A 22,167-nucleotide genomic window follows, 5' to 3' on the forward strand; every position below is an offset into this window, starting at 1 on the left:
TATTAAAACTGGGAGGAATTAGATCTTAATTGGAGTTTATCAATATGGAAATTTGCTGTCCTCTGGTTCCCACAGAAATGACAATAAAAGTCTCCTGGGCAACAAGAGAAGCCACCCCAAATTACTACTGAGACAACCTCCTTTGCTAGCCTCATGGTATCTAGTTATTTTGCATCTCAGAATTTGAGAGCTGAGAAGTTGTTATCTTCCAACTTTCCTGTCTAATAAAAGTGGGGGGGGGGGGGGGGGACGGAGGCCCAGAGAGATGAGAGACTTGTCCAAGGGTCTACTGCTCTCTTGTGTTTGAACCAAGACTAGGCCCTGCTTGCTCCGAATTTGGAACCCTCCACCTTCTCAAGAACGTTGCTCCTTTTCATTTACCCCCTCTCTCTGCACCATCTGCTCCCCTCCACCACCGTCCTTTCCAGATGAGCAAACCCCAGGGCTCCCTCCTTCTGCACCCCTACCCCACAGACTTCTCGGGAGGTCTCCATGCCTCCACTGCTCACCTCCCATCACCCCTCAATGAAGCCTGGCGTTTTCCCACATCACACCACTGAACCTGTTCATCGAGGTCACCAACAACTTCCGTGTCGCCAGGCCCAGTGCACAGCACCCTGACCACGTCGGAGCTGCATGGGGCAGAGCTGGTCCACTCTCTCCTTGAACACTCTCGGCTCTCAGCTTCCATGACCACGCCTCCCCTCATGCTTCCTCCCCCTGGCTCCTCCTCCGCAGTCTCCTACGTCAGCACCCTGAAGCTGCTGGGCCACCCCAGTCTCCTCTACACCACCCCCTGGATGAGCTCACCCCTGCCCACAACTTTAAATACCAACCGAATGCTTCTGGCTCCCCAATATCAATTCTGAGCCCCCGACCTGTGTCTACAACTGTGCATCCACCACAGTGCCCGGCATGCAGTAGACTCAATGAATATGTGTGGAGTCAACAAATGCATCACCCGATCAGCCAATGTCACAAGTAGCCAAGCTCACGTATCTAAACATCGTAGTGTTCCTCCCCCAAGCTTTTTCTCTCTCAGAGAGCAGTGCCCTAACCCTCCATGCTGCTCCAGTCAGAGACACAGGTCACCCCTCCTCCCTCATGTTCACCCTGCTGTCCATCTCCTGCGTCAACAAACCGCCACCACCGCCACCATGTGCCCAGGGGCCCCCTTCGCTCGACTTCCCTGCCCCCACACGTGCAAACCGTCCTCCTCTCCCGCCTGGACGTTTCCCGTGGCCTCGTCACCGCTGTTCCCACTCCCCTGCCGTCTCCCCCATTTCTCCTCCACTCCGTGGCCCCGATCATCTTTGTAAACGAATATCGCATCATGTCACTCCTAGCACACGCAACGTGGGGTCACTCCTAGCACATGCAACGTGAGGTCACTCCTAGCACACGCAACGTGGGGTCACTCCTAGCACACGCAAGGTGGGGTCCAGTGTGAGCTGCTCCTCCTCCTTCCCACTCACCTCATGCCTGCTTCTCCCACCTCCGGGCCCCAGCAACCAGCTCACTCAGTTCTTTCAGCACTGCATGCGCTCCAGCTTCGGGCCATCACACACTGTTCCCTCGGCCAGGAATGGCTGGCCCCCGCCCCCCTCCATTCTCCCCGCTACAAGCACACTGCCCAAAGAGCTCCCTTCACTGATGGAAATGTTCTACCTGCACTGTGCACGGTCCAGTCCCGTAGCCATCAGCCACGTGCGGCTACTGGCCATTTGAATGTGGTTAGTCCACCTGAGGAAATTTCTTACTTTATGTGAGGTTTAATTAAAATTTAATATAACCACATGTAGGTACAGGGCAGTACAACAAAAGTTTATGCTGGGCATGTGGGCATCCAGCTAAAGACTTCATTTCCCAGCCTCCCTGGCCATGCGTCTGGCACCCCGTCTGCCTCTGGACACTGGGGTGTGAGAAAAACTGACGTCTGCGATGTTCCCATCATGCCCTTTCCCTTCCTGGGCTCCGTTCCACAAGCTGGAATGAGGATGGGCGATGACCATGTAGATGGAGGCAATTCCCTGGGATGACGGAGCAACAATGTAGAAGGAGTCCGGGTCCCCTGTACCATGCAGCTGACCAATCCACAAGAGAGGGATGGACTGCTTTCTTGTTTAAGCAACTGTTATTTGGGTGTTTCTGTCAACTTGTACCTTAACTACTACCCCATACTATCTAAGAAACAGCCCTACATCGATGCCATGTTCATCTCCTTCACAGGATTTATCATTTACAGTTAGATACGTCTTTGCTTGCTGATGGTCCATCTTTGACACTGGACCTCAGATAATAGGAACAACATTTGTTCTGTTTCACTGCTATATCCCAGGCCCGGCACTCAGAAAATTTGGCTCATGTGAAAATGAACACCCAGCTTCAGCTCTCAAGGGTAACGCTTGTTCCTTCCCACTGCATGCCTTCTAGTAAGTCAAACCTACATACAATAGCCACAGAACAGTTCTTACTCCGATGTTTTTAGAAATTTTACATTGGTTTTACCTTATTCCCTGTAGTTGTTTATAAACGAGAGGCACTGTAATTAATAACAGGCTTTGGGAAAGAGTTTAAAAACATTCATGAGGTTGCTTTGTTTTTTTAGGTGAATGAAGTTTTTTGCAGCAAATTCTCCTGAAAGAGTCCACAGTCCCTCATCAGAGGGAGCTCATCACAGACCCAACAGGTTAGTCTGCAGTGATGACCGAGTTTGTTTTTCTCCTCCCTGCTATTACCTGTCAGGGCTGTGGTGTCGGCCTTCTTGCTCTCCCGGGCCCCCTTCTGGGCCCACACGTGCACCGTGTACTCCACGCCCGGCCTCAGGCCCGTCAGCTCGGTGCTGCTCTGCTCCTTCCCCACCGGGACCTCCCTGGTGTCTCCGTCCGCGGACGTGTAGCGCACCATGTACCTGTCGATGACGGCCTGCACCGGGGCCCAGGAGATGGTGGCCGTGGTCTCCGTCACCCGGTCAGTCACCAGGTGTCGGGGGCTGTCAATGTCTGAAAGAAAAAATGCTGATCAATATGCACTGTTAATGGCCAAGGAGTACAGAAACTCGTGGCCATTTTGCTTGGGGCAAAACCTGTTCACGTTTTGTGGCTTTTCCGTCTCCTACGCTCTGATTCCTTCACAGACATGGATCTCCTCTCCCCACACAGACTTTGGCTGCGCAAGGAGAAAGCACGGTGGATCAAAATCTGAAAGTCTACGTGTTTGCCTCTACCAAGAGCTCAGCAAGACAAGTCGCTCTACTCATTTAGTAAGCGTCGGTCACACCGTGACGTGCAAGGCATGGCGCCAGGCGGAGTGTGGGTCCCCCTGAAGACACTGTCTTTGCTCACAAGCAGCTCTTACTATCGCTCCCAGCACTGTAGCAATGAGGACCTCCCATTTCACACGGGAAGATTCTGATAGCAGGTGCAGATGTAAGCTCCCAGAGCACGGGGGCGTCCTGAACCCCCAGGGTCGCACTGCTTGGCACGGGACCGGGAGAGCGGAAAGTGCTCAGTCCACATGGCTGCAGGCATCAGCAAAAATTAAAACCCAGCTTTTCATATTCTTCACAATGTCATAGATTCCCTTAGAACGCTCGTCGGCTGGCTACACCGCCGTACAGACATATGGGCGTACACCTCTTCCCCGATAGGATCAGAATGTAACGTACAAGTTATCCTGTTTCCAAAACCAGAATCATACTACTGCCCACTCACGGGAAAGCAAACCGCAGACGTGCCCTCGCTCCGGCAGATGGCAAGTCTACTTTCTTAAAGTTAAATTTTCAACATATTAATATTGACGACATTGGATTTTGTTTTCTATTCCCACTCACAAACTCTACCCTCACCACTGTCCACAACCAATGCTGCATGTAGCTCAGCGTGACCATCACAGACAATCGTCGCTTGGGGACAGCCGGGAGGCCCTGACTTGTAAGGAAAGTGGTTAACGAGGAGGGGGCATGATGTGTCCAGTCCCTTATAAAAGGACACCACTCTGTTCTTCCATAAATCATGAATTATGCCAGTGTCAAAGTGGAGAACAAAAATCAGCCAGCCATACACTTAGCATGACAGGTCCTACATTCCCCCAAACAACCCTCCATTACCTGTGGGGGCCGTGGTGTCGGCCTTCTTGCTCTCCCGGTCCCCCTTCTGGGCCCACACGTGGACCGTGTACTCCACGCCCGGCCTCAGGCCCGTCAGCTCGATGCTGCTCTGCTCCTTCCCCACCGGGACCTCCCTGGTGTCTCCGTCCGCGGACGTGTAGCGCACCATGTACCTGTCGATGACGGCCTGCACCGGGGCCCAGGAGATGGCGGCCGTGGTCTCCGTCACCCGGTCGGTCACCAGGTGTCGGGGGCTGTCAATGTCTGAAAGGAAAATGATGATCTATAAACACTCTTCCCTGACCGAGAGCTCGTGGCCGTGTTGCCCAGGGAGGCAGTGTCCTGTTCCTATGGCTTTTCCCTCCGACATGCAGGCTTTCAATTGTCCTTGACACAGACCTTCTCTCCACGGCTGGACTCTTGGCTCCTCGGGGAGGCAGCACAGGACGGTGGGATGAGCCCCAGATCCTGAGTCAGGGGGCCCAACTTCAAGCTCCAGCCCAGAGAGAGACGGGGCAGGAAGAGCCCTGGGCGGGAGCCAGCCGGCGGGTATCCAGGCCCAGCTCTGCCACCGGCCGGCTTGGCCCTGAACAACTCTGAGGCCTCTGCCTGGGCCTCAGTCAAATGTGGGCCTTACTAAAGAGAGTTTACGGTTCCATAATATTTCATGACTTCCACAAATCTGACTCCATGAGCCATCGGCTCTCTTTGTGACTTACAGAAAGCATGCGCATGTGTATTGGGGTGTCTCACTGTAAACTGGGGACACTGAACCCTGCGCTGCCCATCTCGACAAATCCCACTGAGGACTAAGTTAAGTCAGTGACAGAATCCTCGGGCACTGCTCCTGGGCATGTGAACAGTGCCCCCCGTCTGGAACGACCGGGCAGATCCTCCGCAGGTCAAACATGAGTTACCACTGACCCAGCCACTCCACTCCTAGGTATACACCCGAAAGAACTGAACATATATCCACAAAAATGTGTGCACAAAGGCTCACGGCAGCATTATTTACGGTAGCCAGGAAGTGGAAACAACCCAAATGCCGTGCACTGAAACACGGAGGAGTAAAACGTGTCATGTCCATACCCTGGCACACCATCTGACAGTAAGATGAGGCGCCGATCCAAGCTCCAACACGGACAAGCCTTGAAAGCGAACAAGGCCAGTTACCGGAGGCCACGTATTGTACGAACTCATTCCTATGAAATGTCCAGAACAAGGACACACAGGGAGAGAAAGTACTCTTCTCCTCGGGCTGCAGAAGCTGGGGACGGGGGTGGCCGGTAATGACTATGGGGTTTCTTCGGGGTTGATCGAAATGTTCTGAATTAGATCGAATGATGGTTGCACAACTCTGTGAATATACTAAAAAACCGCTGAACTGTATACTCTCAAAGGGTGAATTTTATAGTCTATCAATCATATCTCAATAAGTCTGTTCTAGAAAATGAGGGAAGAGAAATGAAAAAGCTTTGAAACTCAGGGAATGTTCCGGTGTGTTTCTGCGGCCGCAGGGCCTCGGAACAGGGCAGCCGGTACTAGCAGAGGATGCAGCCACCATGGAGACACGGCCCTTCCTTGTTCCGAAGAGACTGCAGCAAAAGCCGCTTCCTGAAAGCACTCGGCTCTCAGAGCCTCACGCATATGGTCTCTGTCTTTCTCCCTTCCAAGAAGAAATATTTAATGGCTGATCACAGAGAAAATGCACAAAGGGAGGAACCGTAGTGAAGGGGACCGATCACCATGTATCTTTTAAGACCAAAGTATGAGGCCAAAGAACAACGCTCCATTACCTGTGGGGGCCGTGGTGTCGGCCTTCTTGCTCTCCCGGGCCCCCTTCTGGGCCCACACGTGCACCGTGTACTCCACGCCCGGCCTCAGGCCCGTCAGCTCGGTGCTGCTCTGCTCCTTCCCCACCGGGACCTCCCTGGTGTCTCCGTCCGCGGACGTGTAGCGCACCATGTACCTGTCGATGACGGCCTGCACCGGGGCCCAGGAGATGGTGGCCGTGGTCTCTGTCACCCGGTCGGTCACCAGGTGTCGGGGGCTGTCAATTTCTTTAAGAAAATGTTTAGAAAAGTTAAAGCTTTGAAGTCACGGAAGAGACACCCGCCAGCCCAGCCCCATGATTCCGTCCTCTGGAGCACTGCCACACAAGGAATGATATTCCCACCCGAGTCCCTCCTGAGTGGGGGCTGAGGCAGAAGTCACCCCTGGTTCTCACTTTCAAAGGACTACTCATCACCCATCAGACATACTGTCGTGGCTTTCAGCTCCCGACAATGTGGAGGGAACAATACCTTCTTAGCAACACTGTGGCACATCGAACAATCCATCACCCATCTGCCATGATGCTCAAGGTACCTAATTTGTCACTTTATCGAGAACTACTTCACGGGTGATCATTCTAAAAGGATGATCCCCTGCGTGGCAGTGGCCACGTCCTCTGAACGCCTCTGCTGAGTCCGCCAAAGACACGGCTGCTGCGCACCTTACGTCTCCCTCCCGCGGGCCCAGGGTGTCAGGCTCAGCACCGCCAGGGGGAGCAGCTCACTGAGACAGGCACTCGGCTCACCGTCCTGCTCGAGCATAAGACTTGCTCTGCACAGTCCATCACCCCAGGCCGTGCCTTTTGGTACCAAGCACACTCTCACACGCTCAGAGTCCAAATCCAAATGACCGCTTTTCTCGTGTTACCTGTGGGGGCCGTGGTGTCGGCCTTCTTGCTCTCCCGGTCCCCCTTCTGGGCCCACACGTGCACCGTGTACTCCACGCCCGGCCTCAGGCCCATCAGCTCGGTGCTGCTCTGCTCCTTCCCCACCGGGACCTCCCTGGTGTCTCCGTCCGCGGACGTGTAGCGCACCATGTACCTGTCGATGACGGCCTGCACCGGGGCCCAGGAGATGGTGGCCGTGGTCTCCGTCACCCGGTCGGTCACCAGGTGTCGGGGGCTGTCAATGTCTTTAGGAGAAATGAAAGAGTGCAGCATTTACTGACTCTGGTTTGTGAAGGGTCAGTACACATACAACCAAATGATGACCTCCATGAACGTCAGGGTCTGTCATATGTCAGTGACTGGGATAACTGAGGGTTTAATTAAACAAGTGGTCTGAAATTCCAAGAATGAGCTCATTGCATTTCCTGGAAAGTAGGGTGTTCAGCCGAAGCCACCGTAAAGTCTCAGCTTGGTCGACGTGTCCTACAAGCTGCCCTTGGATAACGTGAACTGGTCTTCACATGGAAATCTCTCCTTGCCTCTCTGTGTCCAACTCCTTGTCCCCGAAAACAATTCTGCTTCAGTAAATCTTACACCTGCTCTAACGTTGTCTTTGGGAAGGAAATCAGCCTGGAAACAGGAGCTTTCCAGTTAAAGCACCCTGTCCGTGGCCAAAAAACCAAGAGTCCTTTTAACTGATGGCATCTGAGGTCTGGGCTGGTATGAATACCCACTTGTAGAATCTGTAGGGCAGATAGACGATGGAACTGGGTTAGGGCCCGGCTCCACCATTTCATTTGCTGGCTTTGCACAGACCGTATAAGTCTCAGTCTCCTCATCTCTGCGAAGAGGGGAATATCGGTGCCTCCCTCATGGGTCATGACAAATAGTAAATGAGACATTGCACAGTAAATGCCTAAACATGAGCTCTTTGTTACTACAAATGTCGTTGGAGGTATGAAAAACCACTTTCTCCTCCAAATGTAAACTCTTGGAGAGTCAAAAATGCAAGATACTGGGTGCAAGATTAGCAGGCCTATTCCCCCGCTGCAAAGCCCACCCCCTCCAAAGGCTGAGCCTCTGTGGCAGCCGCTGCATGTCAGCCCCGCCCGCCAGCAGGTGCCGCAGGGTCGGGCTGCAGGGCGGAGCCCTGGGTGCGCCTGGGACTCAGAGCTGGCTTTTAACACTCACCCTTCGCCCGGCCACACTCCCGCAGGCCTGTGCACCACAAACACCACTCAGGGTCTCATGGTTCAAGTGCCTGCATCTAAGATGTGACGGAAGAGCAGCCTATCATATTCCCGCCCCCAAAGTCTTTGTCCAGCTGACCCTTAGACAGCACGGGTTTGAACAGTGCAGGTCCACTTCTACGTGAATTTTTTTCTATAAATATTGTAAATGTCTTTTCTCTTCCTTATTGTTGTCTTAACATTTTCTTTTCTCTAGATTACTTTTAATGTAAGAACGCAGTCTATAATATAATACACATAGCATACAAATACGTGCTAATCCGTTCGGGTCAACAGCAGCTACTAGCAAAGGCTGGGGAGTCAGACGTCACATGCGGACTGTCAGCCGCGTGGAGGATGGGGCCCCAATCCCGTGCTGTTCAAGCTCCCACTGCTGACCCCCCACCCCCAGCCTTCCAGGCTCTTCTGGGTCCGCCTCCCCGACAGCCTGCCATGACTCCCTCTCCCACCGGGGCTGCCGTAGGGACCACAGGTTCGGGGACATTTGTTTTCTCTAAAACATAACTCCCTGCACTTTTGCTTTTTCACGTGTCTTCTCTACCCAGAGGTCTGGGAGCGCCAGCAGGTATGGACTCAGTCGTTCATCTCTGGCCCCAGAGCCTGGCCCTGTGCCTGAGGCCCCGACAACACCACACGGTGGCGCTCCATCAGCCGGGTGCTCACTCACCACCCGCCCGCGGGGGAAGGTTCTCTGCTGAACCCCCACTGCCGCATGAGGCTGACCCACAACACTCAATCCTAGTGAACAGAAAGCCGCGTGTAAGAGACACTGGGAGGTGGCCATCTACAGCCCCTGAGCCAGATCTGACCCACTGCCCGGTTTTATCATTAAAGTTTTATTGGAACCCATTCATGGCAGTTCCTTTGCACGCCGTCTACGGCTGCTGTCTCATTCCAGGGGCAGACTGAGCAGCTGCGACAGAGACTGTATGGCCCCGAAGTGGAAACGACCCGCCGTCTGGCCCTGTGCACAACGCTTCCTGATCAACGCGAAGCAAATCTGAACCTCACCATCCTTACGGTCGGTTCTTCTCCCTCCTGGGGGAGCACGGCCACCTGGGCCCGCAGCCTGTGTGTCACCAAATACTTCAAGGGCAAATGCTGATTCGTACTGGCTATGGACTGAATGTTCATGCCCCCCAATTCACTTGTTGAAGCCCTACCCCCCAATTTGACGGTATCTGGAGGTGGGACTTTGGGGAGGTAATTAGGTTTGCATGAGCTTATGAGGGTGGAGCCCCCACCGTGGCATTAGTGCCTTCATAAGAAGAGACCAGAGCATCCTCCCTCCAACAGGGCACTGCAAGAAGGTGGCCATCAGTAAGCCAAGCAAGGGTCCTCCCCAGGAACCCAATCAGCCGGCATTCAGATCAGGGGGCTTCCCGGCCTCCAGAACTGTGAGGGATACACGTCTGCTGTCTAAGCCCCCAGGCCACCGTATCTCGTTGCCGTGGCCCGAGCTGCAGGCTGACCCGATCTAAGAGCTGCCATTCGCAGCAAACACGGGCACACGCAATGGGCCAGGCACTCCTGTGGGTCAGCTAACGTGACCCTCGCCGGAACCCTCGGATGCACACACTCACGTGCCCGTTCCCGTGAGAAGAATCTGAGGGACGAGGTGACGAAATGTGTCCACAGCCACTCAGCCAGTGACCAGCAGAGTTGGGATTGAAACCTGGACCATGGAGCTTCTGAAACCACAGTCCTCACTAAGCATCTGCTTCTCTGAGAGTCTCCCTACCGAGCGACTGTCCAGACAGAGCCCAGCCACAGGTGGATGTTTCTCTGTGATTTCCTGTCCAGTGTCTGAAGCCTCAAGTGACCCCAGGGTCAGGCTTCTGGGGATTCAGGGCCAGGGCTGGGGGTTGAGCAGCAGGAATGACCTGGACCTGCCCTGTGCAGTCTCAGAAAACTGCCAGAGCTGAGCAGAGCCCCTGGGGGAGAACGGGACCCTCATGCTTCTGAAAGCTTCCAGGCAGGGTGGGGACATCCGGTGAGTGTTGACAGAGGACACACGCCATCCCCACAGCCTGGAAGAGGGCGCCAGACCACACGCAAAGGGCCCGCACCGGGGCCGCAAAGCGACAAGGATCCCAGGGCACCGTCAGCCAAATGTTCTGAGTTTTCATCCAGAAGATGAAAATTAGCAAGTGTTGCCATCCTCAGAGGGGCCTGCGTATGGAACTCCAATGCAAATAAGTGCGACCTGCATCAAATAAAAGACCTGGTCTCTTTTGGTTGAGGTTTAAAAGGGGGGGAAATACTTCATTATGCAATTTGAAATTGCTTTTGCTAGCCCCTCCCCAACCCTGACAAAGAAAAGAGCTGCCGCTAGGTGGACACCGGCTTCCTGGCTCAAAATCAGCTTCCGCCCTGGCCGGTTCGGCTCAGCGGTTGGAGTGTTGGCCTGCGGACCAGACAGTCCGGGGTTCGGTTCCCGCTAGGGGCACGTACCAAAAGAAAAAAAAATCAACTTCCTCCAGCCCTGGTCAGTGCATCTCAGTGGTAAGAATGTCAGCCAGCAGACCAAAGGATCGAGGGTTCGATTCCCCGTCATGGGCGTCAAACCTGGGTTGCAGGTTAGATCCCTGGTCCCAGTCGGGGCATGAGTGGGAGGCAACCAATCGATGTATCTCTTTCACATCAATGTTTCTCTGCGCCCCTCCCCCCCTCACTTTCTCTAAAAATCAATGGAAAGAATAACCTTTGATGAAGATTAACAAAAAACAGCAACAACAACAAAAAGTCAGGCTCCTCCCTGGGCGAGGATACCTGTCTGCACGCCGTGCCGCCGTTACCTGTCAGGGCCGTGGTGTGGGCCTTCCTGCTGTCCTGGCCGCCCCTCTCGGCCCAGACGTGCACCGTGTACGCCTCCCCGGGTGCCAGGCCCGTGAGGACCGTGCTGCTCTGCCCCCGCGGCACCGCTGTGTCCCTGGCCTGCCCGTCCGCGGAGGTGTAGCGCACCACGTACTTATCGATGACGGCCTGGACGGGCTCCCAGGACACCACCGCCGTGTCCTCTGTCACTTGGTCAGTGACCACATTGGTGGGGCTGTCGATTTCTTCAAGAAAATATGTGAGAAGGAAAAATTAGAGAAGCCGTTGGGCTGGTCAAGATCACAGAAGCTTCAGACCCGGTGCATCGGCTGACTTCGTTCCATAGTTTACACGGCGCAGGAGCTGTCGCTGTCATGAGGCAGGTGGACGAGCGGCCTGCTGGAACCCTACGCTGAGAGAGGCCGCGTGATGGATGAGACAAGCCCTTCGATGATGATGATGATGATGATGATAGTGAGAATAAATTGTAAATAAAATGAAGTGTGACCTGAAATGTTTCTGTGATCTGAATGCAGCATCCCTAGTAGATTAGGACGTGGAGTGACAACCAGACAGAGGAACAGCCCTGGAATGGCACCTGGGAGCCAGGGGCCGGGCAGACCTCTCGCGCCTCCCACTGCGGCGCTAAGAAGCACGGATAAGGCACCACCTGTGGACGGTGGCTCAGAGAGGCCAAGCCTGAAGCCAGCGTAAGTCCAAATGCATTCACTGGTTCCCCGTGAACCTCTAAACTTTGCAGGCTTCCATTTTCTCGTCTGTAGAAGGGGAACAGCAGTGTCTGCAAGGCCGTCACAGGGACCCCAGGTCACGCTCGCGAAGACCGCAGGACCTAGAGCACAGTGGGTCCTCCAAGGACAGCGATCGTGACCATTTTCAGCCGCTGGGTGTCGTGGGCGGCTGTGTGCACAGCCAGGGCTCGGAGCACTGCCCGGAGCTCATCGTGAGACGGGCCGGACTTGGGGGAGAAGAGTTTTACGGGCTGGGCCATTGCAAATGGGCACGGCCTTTGGAATCAGTAGAAAGTGAACAGGAATTATTTCCAAAAACTGCTGCTTCGTAGCTAGTCTAAGGGGGACAAGTTCTGAGAAAGCTGTTGGCAAGTGGACATGCGGCCATGTGCTGTTCTGAGCACAGGAGCAGGCGGAGTGATAGCCAAGCAAACACGCCGTCCTTCATCTCACACACAGTGTGGGGAGTCATGGGCCGCAGCAGGTGCTAGGAGACTCCCCATGATGAAGAAGGGAAAGAAAGAGAGAGAGGGAGAGAGAGGAAGGAAGGAAGGAAGGAAGGAAGGAAGGAAGGAAGGAAGGAAGGAAGGAAGGAAGGAACTTGAAACTCATCTCGTCCAACTTTTCATTCTACAGATGGAGAAACGGAGGACAAAGGGGTAGCCTCATGGCTCCATTAGTGTCCTGTCCCTTATTGTCATTTGATGTGAGGTGGCCGTCAGGCTCCGACAGAGAAGTCAGTGACATCCCCGAAGGCCCTGGCCTGGCTTGTGCTCACTGCTCTGAGGCTGACCTGCCCCTACAGACTGCCTTTCTGGAAGGTGCTTCGATGCACTTGGGGCGTGTTAACGGGCTGAGGATTTCCAATCGGCCCCGTCCCTTTTGTGGGATTAGTTCCACTGAGTGACGTTTAAAGTGGAAAATACCTGAAATGTGTCATTTCCTCCCTGCATACTCTTATGCGGTTCTTACATTCCACTGTCCTTTTCCAGCTCATAAAATGCTAAACATTTGGAGGAAAGAAGTTCTTTTTTCCCCTTAAATTCTTTCATCGTCTAGCCAGGTGTGAGAGTTCCCTGACCTGTGTCTTCTTCTGCGTGTTGGAAAGACACATGACACAAGTGTATTGGAAATCCAATAAATTTCCCCCTGTGCTTTTGGAATGTATCTGACAGTGAGACCACATCTAAGTGCTCACACCCTAGTTGGGACAATGGTCTCGGAAGGCTAACCAGCAGCGCAGGCCCGGTGTGAGTTAACACCCTGGGAACTCAGAGTCCAGGCCGGCAGCCACGCAGCGTGGTCCAAGAAGGCCTCCGTGGGAGCTGCCATTGGAGCTGAGCCCGGAAGGAGGGTGATGTCCCTGCTGGCATTGTCCCCTGAAGGACAGGGACCAGGACTTACCATTTGGAAGAATATGAAGGGGCCACACTTCTAATGCCCAGTGGTACGCAGCCCCTAATGTTTGTTGAGCTGGGCGAATTGCCCACTAGGGAGAACCGGGGGGGGGGGGTTCTTCCAGGCTGGGGCAACAACATGGACAGGCCATGGTGTAGGGATAAGCCTTCTGTGTTGAGAAACCTGCAGAAAGGCTTCCGTTTGGCCCAGGTTGGGTGGCCCACCGAGGCCCAGCCGAAAGGCGCTGAGCTATCCAGAGGCAATGAGGAGTCCTAGAATGCTTTTCCAGCTAGGAAGCAGACGGGAGGAATGCTAACCCGGAACGGTGGACAAGAAGGTGGAAGTGGGAGGCACGAGAGCTTGGTGCCCACCCGAGGGGACTCCCGGGTTCGATCCCAGCGCCGTCATCTCCTGCGGGTGGTCCCGAGCTGCCTTCTCGAAGCCTGGGTGTTCCCTGGGACTTGGGAACAGCAGCAGGGCCAGCACACAGGAGCACGCTGAGACTGGGCTGCTACAATGCCTCGCACAGAGCGAGCTCTCGTGAGGGCTCAGCGTGAAGAGAAACCGCTGGACACAGAAGTGCTGCCCTCTTCCCTCTGGCCGCGGTGTCTCCCAGCCCGGCCTCGGGCAGGCTGCACGGTCCGTCCGCACATCAGACGCCGCCTTCGCCTCTAGCGGCCCGGCTAGGACGCGCTCACACGCCAGGCTCCACCCACCCAGTTCGCACCATCCCACCAGCCGTGGCCAGGACCAAATGGAAAAAAAACACAAAACTAGAAAACTTTTCCAGGAAGTCTCAAAATCCACAGATCCTTTCTCGGGAGGGTCAGCTTCTCCCAGTGGCATGATGGTCTAGGCCAAGGGTTCCCCACTGGGCTGGGGAGGAGCCCGGAGTTAGAAGGGGTCAAGCTGGGCTCAACACTGTCTGGAAACGGAAATGCACAGGACATCCAGCGGACCCAGCTACACTGGCTTCAAATTCTTTCCTGGTTAATAAGTCACAGGCCTGCTGTCAAATGTTACTGATCTGTGACATCTGTCATTGTACTTGTTCTCAGTCCACAGATGGTAAATATACCACAGCCCCATGTGAGGGCCCTTAATAACTTTTGACATTTTATTTGTTTGTTTGTTTGTTTGTTTATTTATTTATTTATTTTTAATCCCCACCCGAGGGTATTTTTTTTTTTCCTATTTATCTTTAGATAGAGTAGGAGGGAGGGAGGGGGAGAGAGAGAGAGAGAGAATCATTGATGTGAAAAAGACACATCGACTGGCTGCCTCCCGCACAACCCCGACCAGGGCCGGGGACCAATTGCAACCGAGGTCCATGCCCTTGACCAGAATCCAACCCATGACTCATTGGTCCGCGGGCCGACGCTCTAACCACTGAGGAAACTGGCCAGGGCTCTTTTGACATTTTAAAGCAGACTGCCCAGCCCTGGTTGGTCGGCCCTCGGACCAAAGAGTCGGGTTCGATTGCGGTCAAGGGCACGTACCTGGGTTGCACTTCGGTCCCCAGCCCTGCTCAGGGTCGTGTGGGAGGCAACCAGTTGATGTGTCTCTCTCACATCACTATTTCTTTCTCTCTCTCTCCCTCCCACTCTGTCTGAAAATAAATGGAAAAATATCCTCCGGTGAGGATTTAATAAATACAAATAAAGCAGACTGCCCAACTGTGATCGTCAGGACAAAACACAGAAGCAGCAAAAAAAAAAAAAAAATGATAGGACTTAGGTCGTTTGGAGCTGTGCTCCCAGGTTCGTGGTAATAATTGCCTTTCAAATAATCCAATGACGGAAGCTATTACAATACACAGAAAAGTGTCAGAAATGGCCTTTTTTCTTGACTGCGAGATCCTGGGGGAGATTTTTAATGGGGAAAAAATGGAAATAGAAGGAATCTGCTTTCTGTTCTTTGCTCCCCAAAATAAACTTCCGTGCACAGAGACAGAATCTCTCCACGCACAAACCCTCGAGTTTTTGCAGGGAGGAGTCAGCCGAGGCCATCAGAAGGCAAAACACAGGGACAGCTGCCGGCACCTCCTCCGGGCAGCTCTTACCTGTCCTGCCGGTCAGGAGAATCGGCTTGCCCTCCAGGTCTCCTCTCATGGGGACGATGGTGATCTTATAGTCCGTCCCGGGCTGCAGGCCTGGGAACAAGCAGCCAGCGCTGGGCGTGAGCACAGGCTCCGGACCCTGGGCCCCAGCATGGCGCTCCCCAGGGGTTCTCACCCAATGACTAAGACAGGTGGGAGCTGCAGGACCAGTGTGGTCCCAGCAGGTGCATGGAGGAGGGGCTCTCCCTGCAGCGGGGCAGGGTGGGGGCAGAATGGATGAGAGGAAGCCGAAGGAGCCCCCTTCCTCTGTGGGCCCCCCATAGCACTGACTTCCCAGTTTATTTACAGCCTGAATGCTCTTCTGCTCCCAGCAAACTTTCCCTCAGAAGTTTCTTTCCTTCTTACTGAAACACTAACCTAAATGTTTCCCTTTTTTTCTTTTCTCTGCCTTTTGCTGTTGTCTCTCTGTAGCACCGACCTGCCTGAATGATCGCTGAGCTGATGGGGCACAAACAGACTCGGGCGGGAAATGCAGGTTAAGGGCAAGGCAGTGAGCTCTCGGCTGGGACCCCAAGACTGCCCCCGCAGATGGGACTCGGAGTAGGGGGAGGGACAAGGCCCAGAGGACTCACCATGGGGCCCTCAGCCTCAGGGCCCCTCGCCTGCACCCGTCCCTTTCAAAGCCACGTGCCAAACTGGGTACCCATGATTGCCATATTGCTTTTTTTTTAAATGTTTTTATTGATTTGAGAGAGAGACAAACATCGATCGGCTGCCTCCTGCATGACCCCTACTAGGGACGGAGCCCGCAACCTGGGCACCTGCCCTGCCCGGGAAGCGAACCAGCGACCTCTGGCGCATGGGACGACGCTCAACCACTGAGCCACACCGGCCTGGACATCTTGCTTTTCATAGAGGGCCTGGAAATGATGTAAGCTTCAGGCATACGAACATGAGCAGCCCACATGGCCTGTTCCGCCAGCAGCCTCTGATTTCCTGCTCCTGCAGCTCATTAGCTCAGGCACCTGGGACGGGACCTCCCCCACCCAGCCCCCCAGCAACACCTTCCATGAATGGTGCCGAGAAAACTGAGAAAAACTAGCTCCACCTCTCTCTCCCCCCACACACACACTCACACACACACACAGTTCTTCCAGAGGTAGTGCCCCCAAATCCACCCTGAGACACAGGCAGGCTCTTCAAGAGGACGCGGGGAGCCCGGCCGTGTGGCTCAGTTCGTTGAGCATTGTCCCAGGCACCAGGAGGTTGCTGGTTTGATACCCGGCTTGCCAGTTTCATTCCTGGTCAGGGCACATGCCAGGGTTGTGGGCTCAATCCCCAGTAGGGGGCGTGCAGGAGGCAGCAGCCTGATGTTTCTCTCTCATTGATGTTTCTCTCTCTCTCTCTCTCCCTTCCTCTTAAATCAATAAAAACATTAAAAAAAAAGACACCGGCCCGGCTGGCATGGCTCAGTGGTAGCATCTACCCAGGCACCAAGAGGTCACCAGTTCAATTCCCGGTCAAGGCACATGCCCAGGTTGTGGCCCCAATCCCCAATGGGGGGCGTGCAGGAGGCGGCCAGTCGATGTTCTCTCTCATTGATGTTTCTCTCTCTTTCTCCCTCTCCCTTTCTCTGTCAATAAAGAAAAAAATATTTTAAAAGGACACGGGTGAACATGCCTGCTGAGCCGCCCGTTGTGCAGGTGCGCGGGGATACTGGGGCAGAGACCCTGGGCCTCCCGAGTGGGCTCCCATCTGGGAGTTTCTGGGTCAGGGTTCAAGTGACCCCGAGGGCCCCGGAGCCCTGTGCACACCTGAGCGTGCAGACGGCGGGCCCTGCACACGCCGTGCCCACCGCGGCACCCACAGCAGCCCTCTCCCCTCCCAGCGTCGGCTCTCACCGGTGATGTCGTATCGGCTCTTGGGGTCGCTGCTCCTGGGCACGGTGACCTCGGCCACCTCCTGCCCTGTCAGGGGGCTGTACAGCAGCTTGTAATAGTCCACCTCCGTCGGGGGGTTCTCCCACTCCACGTCCAGGGAGCTCTCCGTCTCGTCGGTCACCCAGGCGGTGCCAAGCACAGCAAGATCTAGAACAGAGGCAGGAGGAGGAGTGAGAGCAGAGGACCAGCAGGTCTGTGCCAGACCCCTGGCTACCGGGTCAGCTCCCCCTCCTGACGTACAGAGGACAGGCGTCAGCCCAGGACACAGGGTTTAAGAGGTGTCTCAGGACTACACAGGCAACAAGTGAACGGTTTGCACATGGTCCACGGAAGACAGACTTTCCCAGCCTCTTCTGCCCACCCCACCCCCCATGGGACCACGCAGCCCCATCCACGCTGCCCTGGGCCAAGCACTGACCACATCGCTCAGGCTGGCCACCCGCCACTTGGCCCAGGGCTCAAACTGCTCAGAACTGAACACTCAGCCCAGGACGGGAGCCCTGCCCCCCGAGACTCAACCCAGGACGGGAGCCCTGCCCCCCGAGACTCAGCCCAGGATGGGAGCCCTGGCCCCCGAGACTCAGCCCAGGATGGGAGCCCTGGCCCCCGAGACTCAGCCCAGGACGGGAGCCCTGCCCCCCGAGACTCAGTCCAGAATGAGAGGCCCAGCCCCTCCACGTAAGTTCGGGAAATGCATTTCGTATGTTCTGGAGTATAACACTGATACCACAACCCACTCTGTCCTCAGCCTCCCAAATGCTCCTGGAAGGATTCACCGGAGGCAAAACTATAATGTAGGTGAACTTTAACTCAGTCCTTCTGCCAAACCTGAGCACCTCCACCAGGTCCCTGGTGTCCTCGGCTGCCCAGCTGGCCTGGCTGGGGCGGAGGGGAGCTACTGTGAACCTTTATTCACAGCGAGGTGTCAATGGCCGGTCTTCACCCCTCCACTCAGAAAAGAAGTTCATGATGAACACAGGGAACGGGCTGCTGGCGTGGCTCTGGGGGGCGGGGCACCTCGGCCCACGGGCCGCGACACCAGTACCTGCTGGCACCACAGCCTCACCGGACAGAAGCAGCCCAGCCACCACACAGGGTGAGCTCATTACACGTTTGACCAAACAGAGCCGCTGATTTTTAAGTTGCTAATTTTGTGTGGCCCGTGAACGATGTTATAAATATCTATAAATATCCAAGTGGTCCTGGCAGCGAACAGCCCCCCCGCCCCCCCAGCAAGGGAAGGACTCTGAGCGGGGAAGGGGGCTGTCTCTGGGAGCACTTGAACTCCAACGGCCTGCCTGGGAGCCAAGGCCCAAGGCCCCAGACCCCCCGCCTTGCCCCTTGCTCGGTCCCAACCCCACCTTCCCTGTCTTGGTGGCGGTCCCCCCCAGGCTGACTGGCTCCGCGGGAGGGAGTCGGTGCATCAGGCAGTGAGCTCGGAGGCAGGTCGAGGCCCCTCAGCTCTGAATGTGCCTGAGTCACTGCCATAACCAAGGCGCCCTTTCCCTGAGGCCTCCCCCGCCCACCGGCTTCCACCCGCCAGCCTCGGGCGGGCTGTCCCCTCCCCACAGAGACCTTCCTTGAGGGACAGGTCAAGAAGTGAGTGATGAAGGCCCCGCAGCGCTCATACATGAAGAAGCCGGGATGTAATGAAACCGTTCACGACTACTATGGGGACAAGTGTCTCTCTGCCGAGGCTCCCCCGAGGGAGGAATGAGAGTGGATGGGCTCAGACAGAAAGACAAGCCTCGCAGCCGCCGTGTCACACGCCCCTGGCGCGAGCGGCCAAGAGGGTCACGAAGGCTCTTAGGAGGCTCGGGCACCGTCTGTCTGCAGGCAGAGGCAGCGCCGGGGGAAGAGCAGCCGGGAGCCGGGAGCCGGCTCGCACAGGTCGGCTTTGCAGCTCGAATGAACGCAGACAGTGTCACAGAACATCAACGTCGGACAAGCCACTGCGGCCATGACAAGACCTCTCCTGATCATGTCTGAACACAGGCAAGAACACAAACACTGTTCAAGCCACAGAAAAGACCAAACAGCCTCTCCCCTAACTGATGTAAGTGACTGCTGCTTCTGTGACCAGCACAGCTGTAGCCTCCCTCCGGGCTACCCCGTCCAGGTAAGACTCACTGAGCTGCCAATCACAGGATCACCCCACTCCCTATAGCACGCGAACCCTTGCTTCCCTGAATCCTCCCAAATCACCGAACACAGTCCACATTCTATACCAGTCTCTCTAACTCTCTCCAACTAAGATGCCCATGGTCCCCCCGCCCCACCCCGCCCCGGGCCCTACCGGTGTGCATTCTCCCCCTGCGGCAATAGTGACTAAATGCAGCTTATTCAGCTACAGGGATGTTCTAAGAGCCGTCGCTGGCTGGCGGGCAATGACGAAGGCAATCACAACTTGTGCTCCCAGGATGACAAGTCCCTTACGGCCCTTTCCAACAATGAGCCATCCTTACTCCACCATCAAATGGGACAGGCAGCCAGATGTTTCTGCAAAGACACTGGGTGCCAAAGGCCCAGCTACCTGGGCGTCCCTGAATCTTTCCCCAGGAGTTCAGGGCAGGATGGAGGCAGCTCATTCTTATCAGCATCTAGAACTAGAACAGTGCCTGGCACATAGTACACGCTCAATAAAAGATGTCGAGTGAAGGACTGAGTCAGAGTCACTCAAACAACAAGGCTTCTCCAAGCCCTTGAAGGTCTAAGTGGTTTTAAGACCTTTGCTGAGGAAACGAGAATTTCTGAAGAGTAGGTAGTGGTGCTTGTCTTTGCAAACACTTGGGTAGTTTTGGTGGTGCCCTGGAGACTCTGTCCCTCCAGATCCATGCCCCATCCTGCTCTGTACCCCAGATTATGACCTGTATGACCTGTGTTCGCCAGGTTCTCTTGCCCTCTGGCTTCTGGTTGGGTTCCACCAGGGGCAGTCAGCAGAAGATCAGAGGGTAGGAGAGATCACCTTTGCTCCCTCCTGGGGGACACAGTGGACCACCTGCATCCCTTCACCAAAAGCACCTCATCGGGCAGCTCTCTGCTATGGTTCTCTCTGGGTCCCTGTACCAGCTCCCACCTCCTGCCCCTTCAGCCTGGGTGGATCCCCACTGATGCTAGTCCTAGTATGTTACCCCATTCAAACCACACCCGCACCTCTGTAGATAACCTTTGCATTACAATTTCTTCAACTGCCCTACTCCTCCCTCTTTCCTGCTGAGGTAAATCTAATGGGTGGCTTCAGGAGACTCTCACTCATCCCAGCGGACCTGCTGAGCGGCCTCAGAGGCTCAGCGAGGACCTGGGGACACGGGTGTGCGGCTGCTCGTGGGTGGGTGCAAGGCAGCCAGCCTTACTGATCTCAGGGGGAGAGGACCCCGTGGGTTCCAGTCCAGCAGGCTCTGTCGCCAGTCAGGGGGACCCAGTAACTGGCGAGTGGAGAGGGGAGCCGGAACTGAGACTGTTCTCCAGAACCGAGGATGCAGCCGCTGTTTCAGACCCGAAGGGACTGGTGGGGGCCAGGGAGAGAGAGCGTTTGAGAGGCGCCTCACCGGTGGTGGCCAGCAGGTGCTGGGGGCTGCTGGGCACGTCCTTCTTCACGTTGCGCAGGGTGACTACGTACTTGGTGCCCGGCAGCAAGCCCAGGATGTCGTAGCTGTGCTGCTCCTTGGGCACCTGGATCTGCTTGCCCGAGAGCTCCTTCCCCAGCGGGGAGTAGCTGAGGAGGTAGTGGTCCGCCTCGCTGGAGGGCACCCAGCCCACCAGCAGGGAATCCTCCGTGCTCCTGAGCAGCTGCAGGCCCTGGGGCGCGACCACTGCGCAGCCGGCACCAGCGTGGAGACGGTGAGGAAAGAGGGGTGAACTCAGTCAGTGCGGTCGAGCACCTAACTACAGCCTTCCCACTACCGTAAGGGTGTGCGGGTGCCCCTGGTTGAGCCCCTACACGCGCACACACACGCGCACACACGCGCACACACGCGGGCACACACGCACACACACGCGCACACACGCACACACGCGCACACACGCGCACAGCCGTCCGTTCACATAAGACCACTGGCCCCCGAAGCCGCAGCACCAGCATCCTCTGGGGACGTGTCGAAGCTGCACGCTCTCGGACCGCGGACCCGCGGAGGGGAGGCTGCGCCCTGGGGCCCGGGGGCTCACCCTGCGCGCAGTCCGGGCCCGCGAAGCCCTCCGCGCAGTAGCACTCGCCCGTGTCGCAGAAGCCGTGGCCGCTGCAGTCGCCGGGGCAGCGCCGCTCGCTGCAGTCCTCCGACGTGAAGTCCGCGTGGCACAGGCAGCGGCCGCGCACGCACACGCCCCGCCCGCTGCAGTTCGCCGGGCAGGCGGGCACCTCGCAGGCCGCGCCCTCCCAGCCCTGCTCGCAGCCGCAGCTGCAGGTCTCCGGCGAGAAGGTCCCGTGGCCGCTGCAGGGGCCGCTCGGACCTGCGGGGCAGGGAAGAGGGGGATGGGGCTCGGGAGGGGCCTCCTTCCCTGGGCACCAAGGAGCGGGCCCTGCCACCCTGCCCCCTGCGGGGCCCTTTTCCCTGGAGGACGGTAGGGGTCCGCGCCTTCCAACCTGGGCCGGACTCAGGCCTGGGAAATCTACAAACGCTTCCTCCTCCGCTTCTGCCTAAAGAGAAAGCAGACCCCCCTTTTCTCTCCTTTTCCTCCCCATCGTCCCCCCCCCCCCAGTGGCGGTCACCCTGCAGTACTTCTGTATGAAGGAGCCTGGGCTCAGCCTGGGCTGGGGGACAGGGCTCCTGCGGGGGGGGGGGGGGCAGCTGAGATGTGAGCTGGGGGCGCTTGTCCTATGTTGGCTGGAGGGGGCTGAACCCAGCAGGCCAGGTCCTTGGGAGATGAGCCGACACCGAGGCATGGGAAGTGGACCTGCCGCGGGTCACAGAGCTGAACGGGGCAGAATTGGATTTGCCCCAGTCCTGTCTAACTCTTGCCTCTGAATTCCACCGCTGTCCCCTACAGAAGAGGTCGCACCCCCGTAACACAGCACCCAGAAGCATTCTCACCTGAAGCACTCACTGAGGCCAGACTCCCTCTACGGTCCCTCCCCGCCCCCGGGCTCCCAGATGCCCCGAAGCTCGTGCCAGAGCGAGGTCCCCAGAGAAA

General features: G+C 56.2%; 1 protein-coding gene across 1 annotated transcript in view; it reads right to left on the minus strand.

Moving 5' to 3' along the window:
- Positions 1-22,167, minus strand: part of TNN (tenascin N) — a 38,279-nt gene that overhangs the window by 15,590 nt on the left and 522 nt on the right. Inside the window, exons 2-10 of the mRNA XM_036273374.1 lie at positions 21,205-21,486; positions 20,589-20,852; positions 17,002-17,187; positions 15,104-15,193; positions 10,876-11,139; positions 6,809-7,072; positions 5,905-6,168; positions 4,109-4,372; positions 2,739-3,002 (exon numbers count right to left, since the gene is read on the minus strand). Of these exons, the coding sequence (XP_036129267.1) occupies positions 2,739-3,002; positions 4,109-4,372; positions 5,905-6,168; positions 6,809-7,072; positions 10,876-11,139; positions 15,104-15,193; positions 17,002-17,187; positions 20,589-20,852; positions 21,205-21,486 (2,142 nt within the window). The remainder of the gene's footprint in view (positions 1-2,738; positions 3,003-4,108; positions 4,373-5,904; positions 6,169-6,808; positions 7,073-10,875; positions 11,140-15,103; positions 15,194-17,001; positions 17,188-20,588; positions 20,853-21,204; positions 21,487-22,167) is intronic.

Source organism: Molossus molossus, unplaced genomic scaffold, assembly GCF_014108415.1.
Source record: "Molossus molossus isolate mMolMol1 unplaced genomic scaffold, mMolMol1.p scaffold_m16_p_20, whole genome shotgun sequence".
Taxonomy (NCBI): Eukaryota; Metazoa; Chordata; class Mammalia; order Chiroptera; family Molossidae; genus Molossus; species Molossus molossus.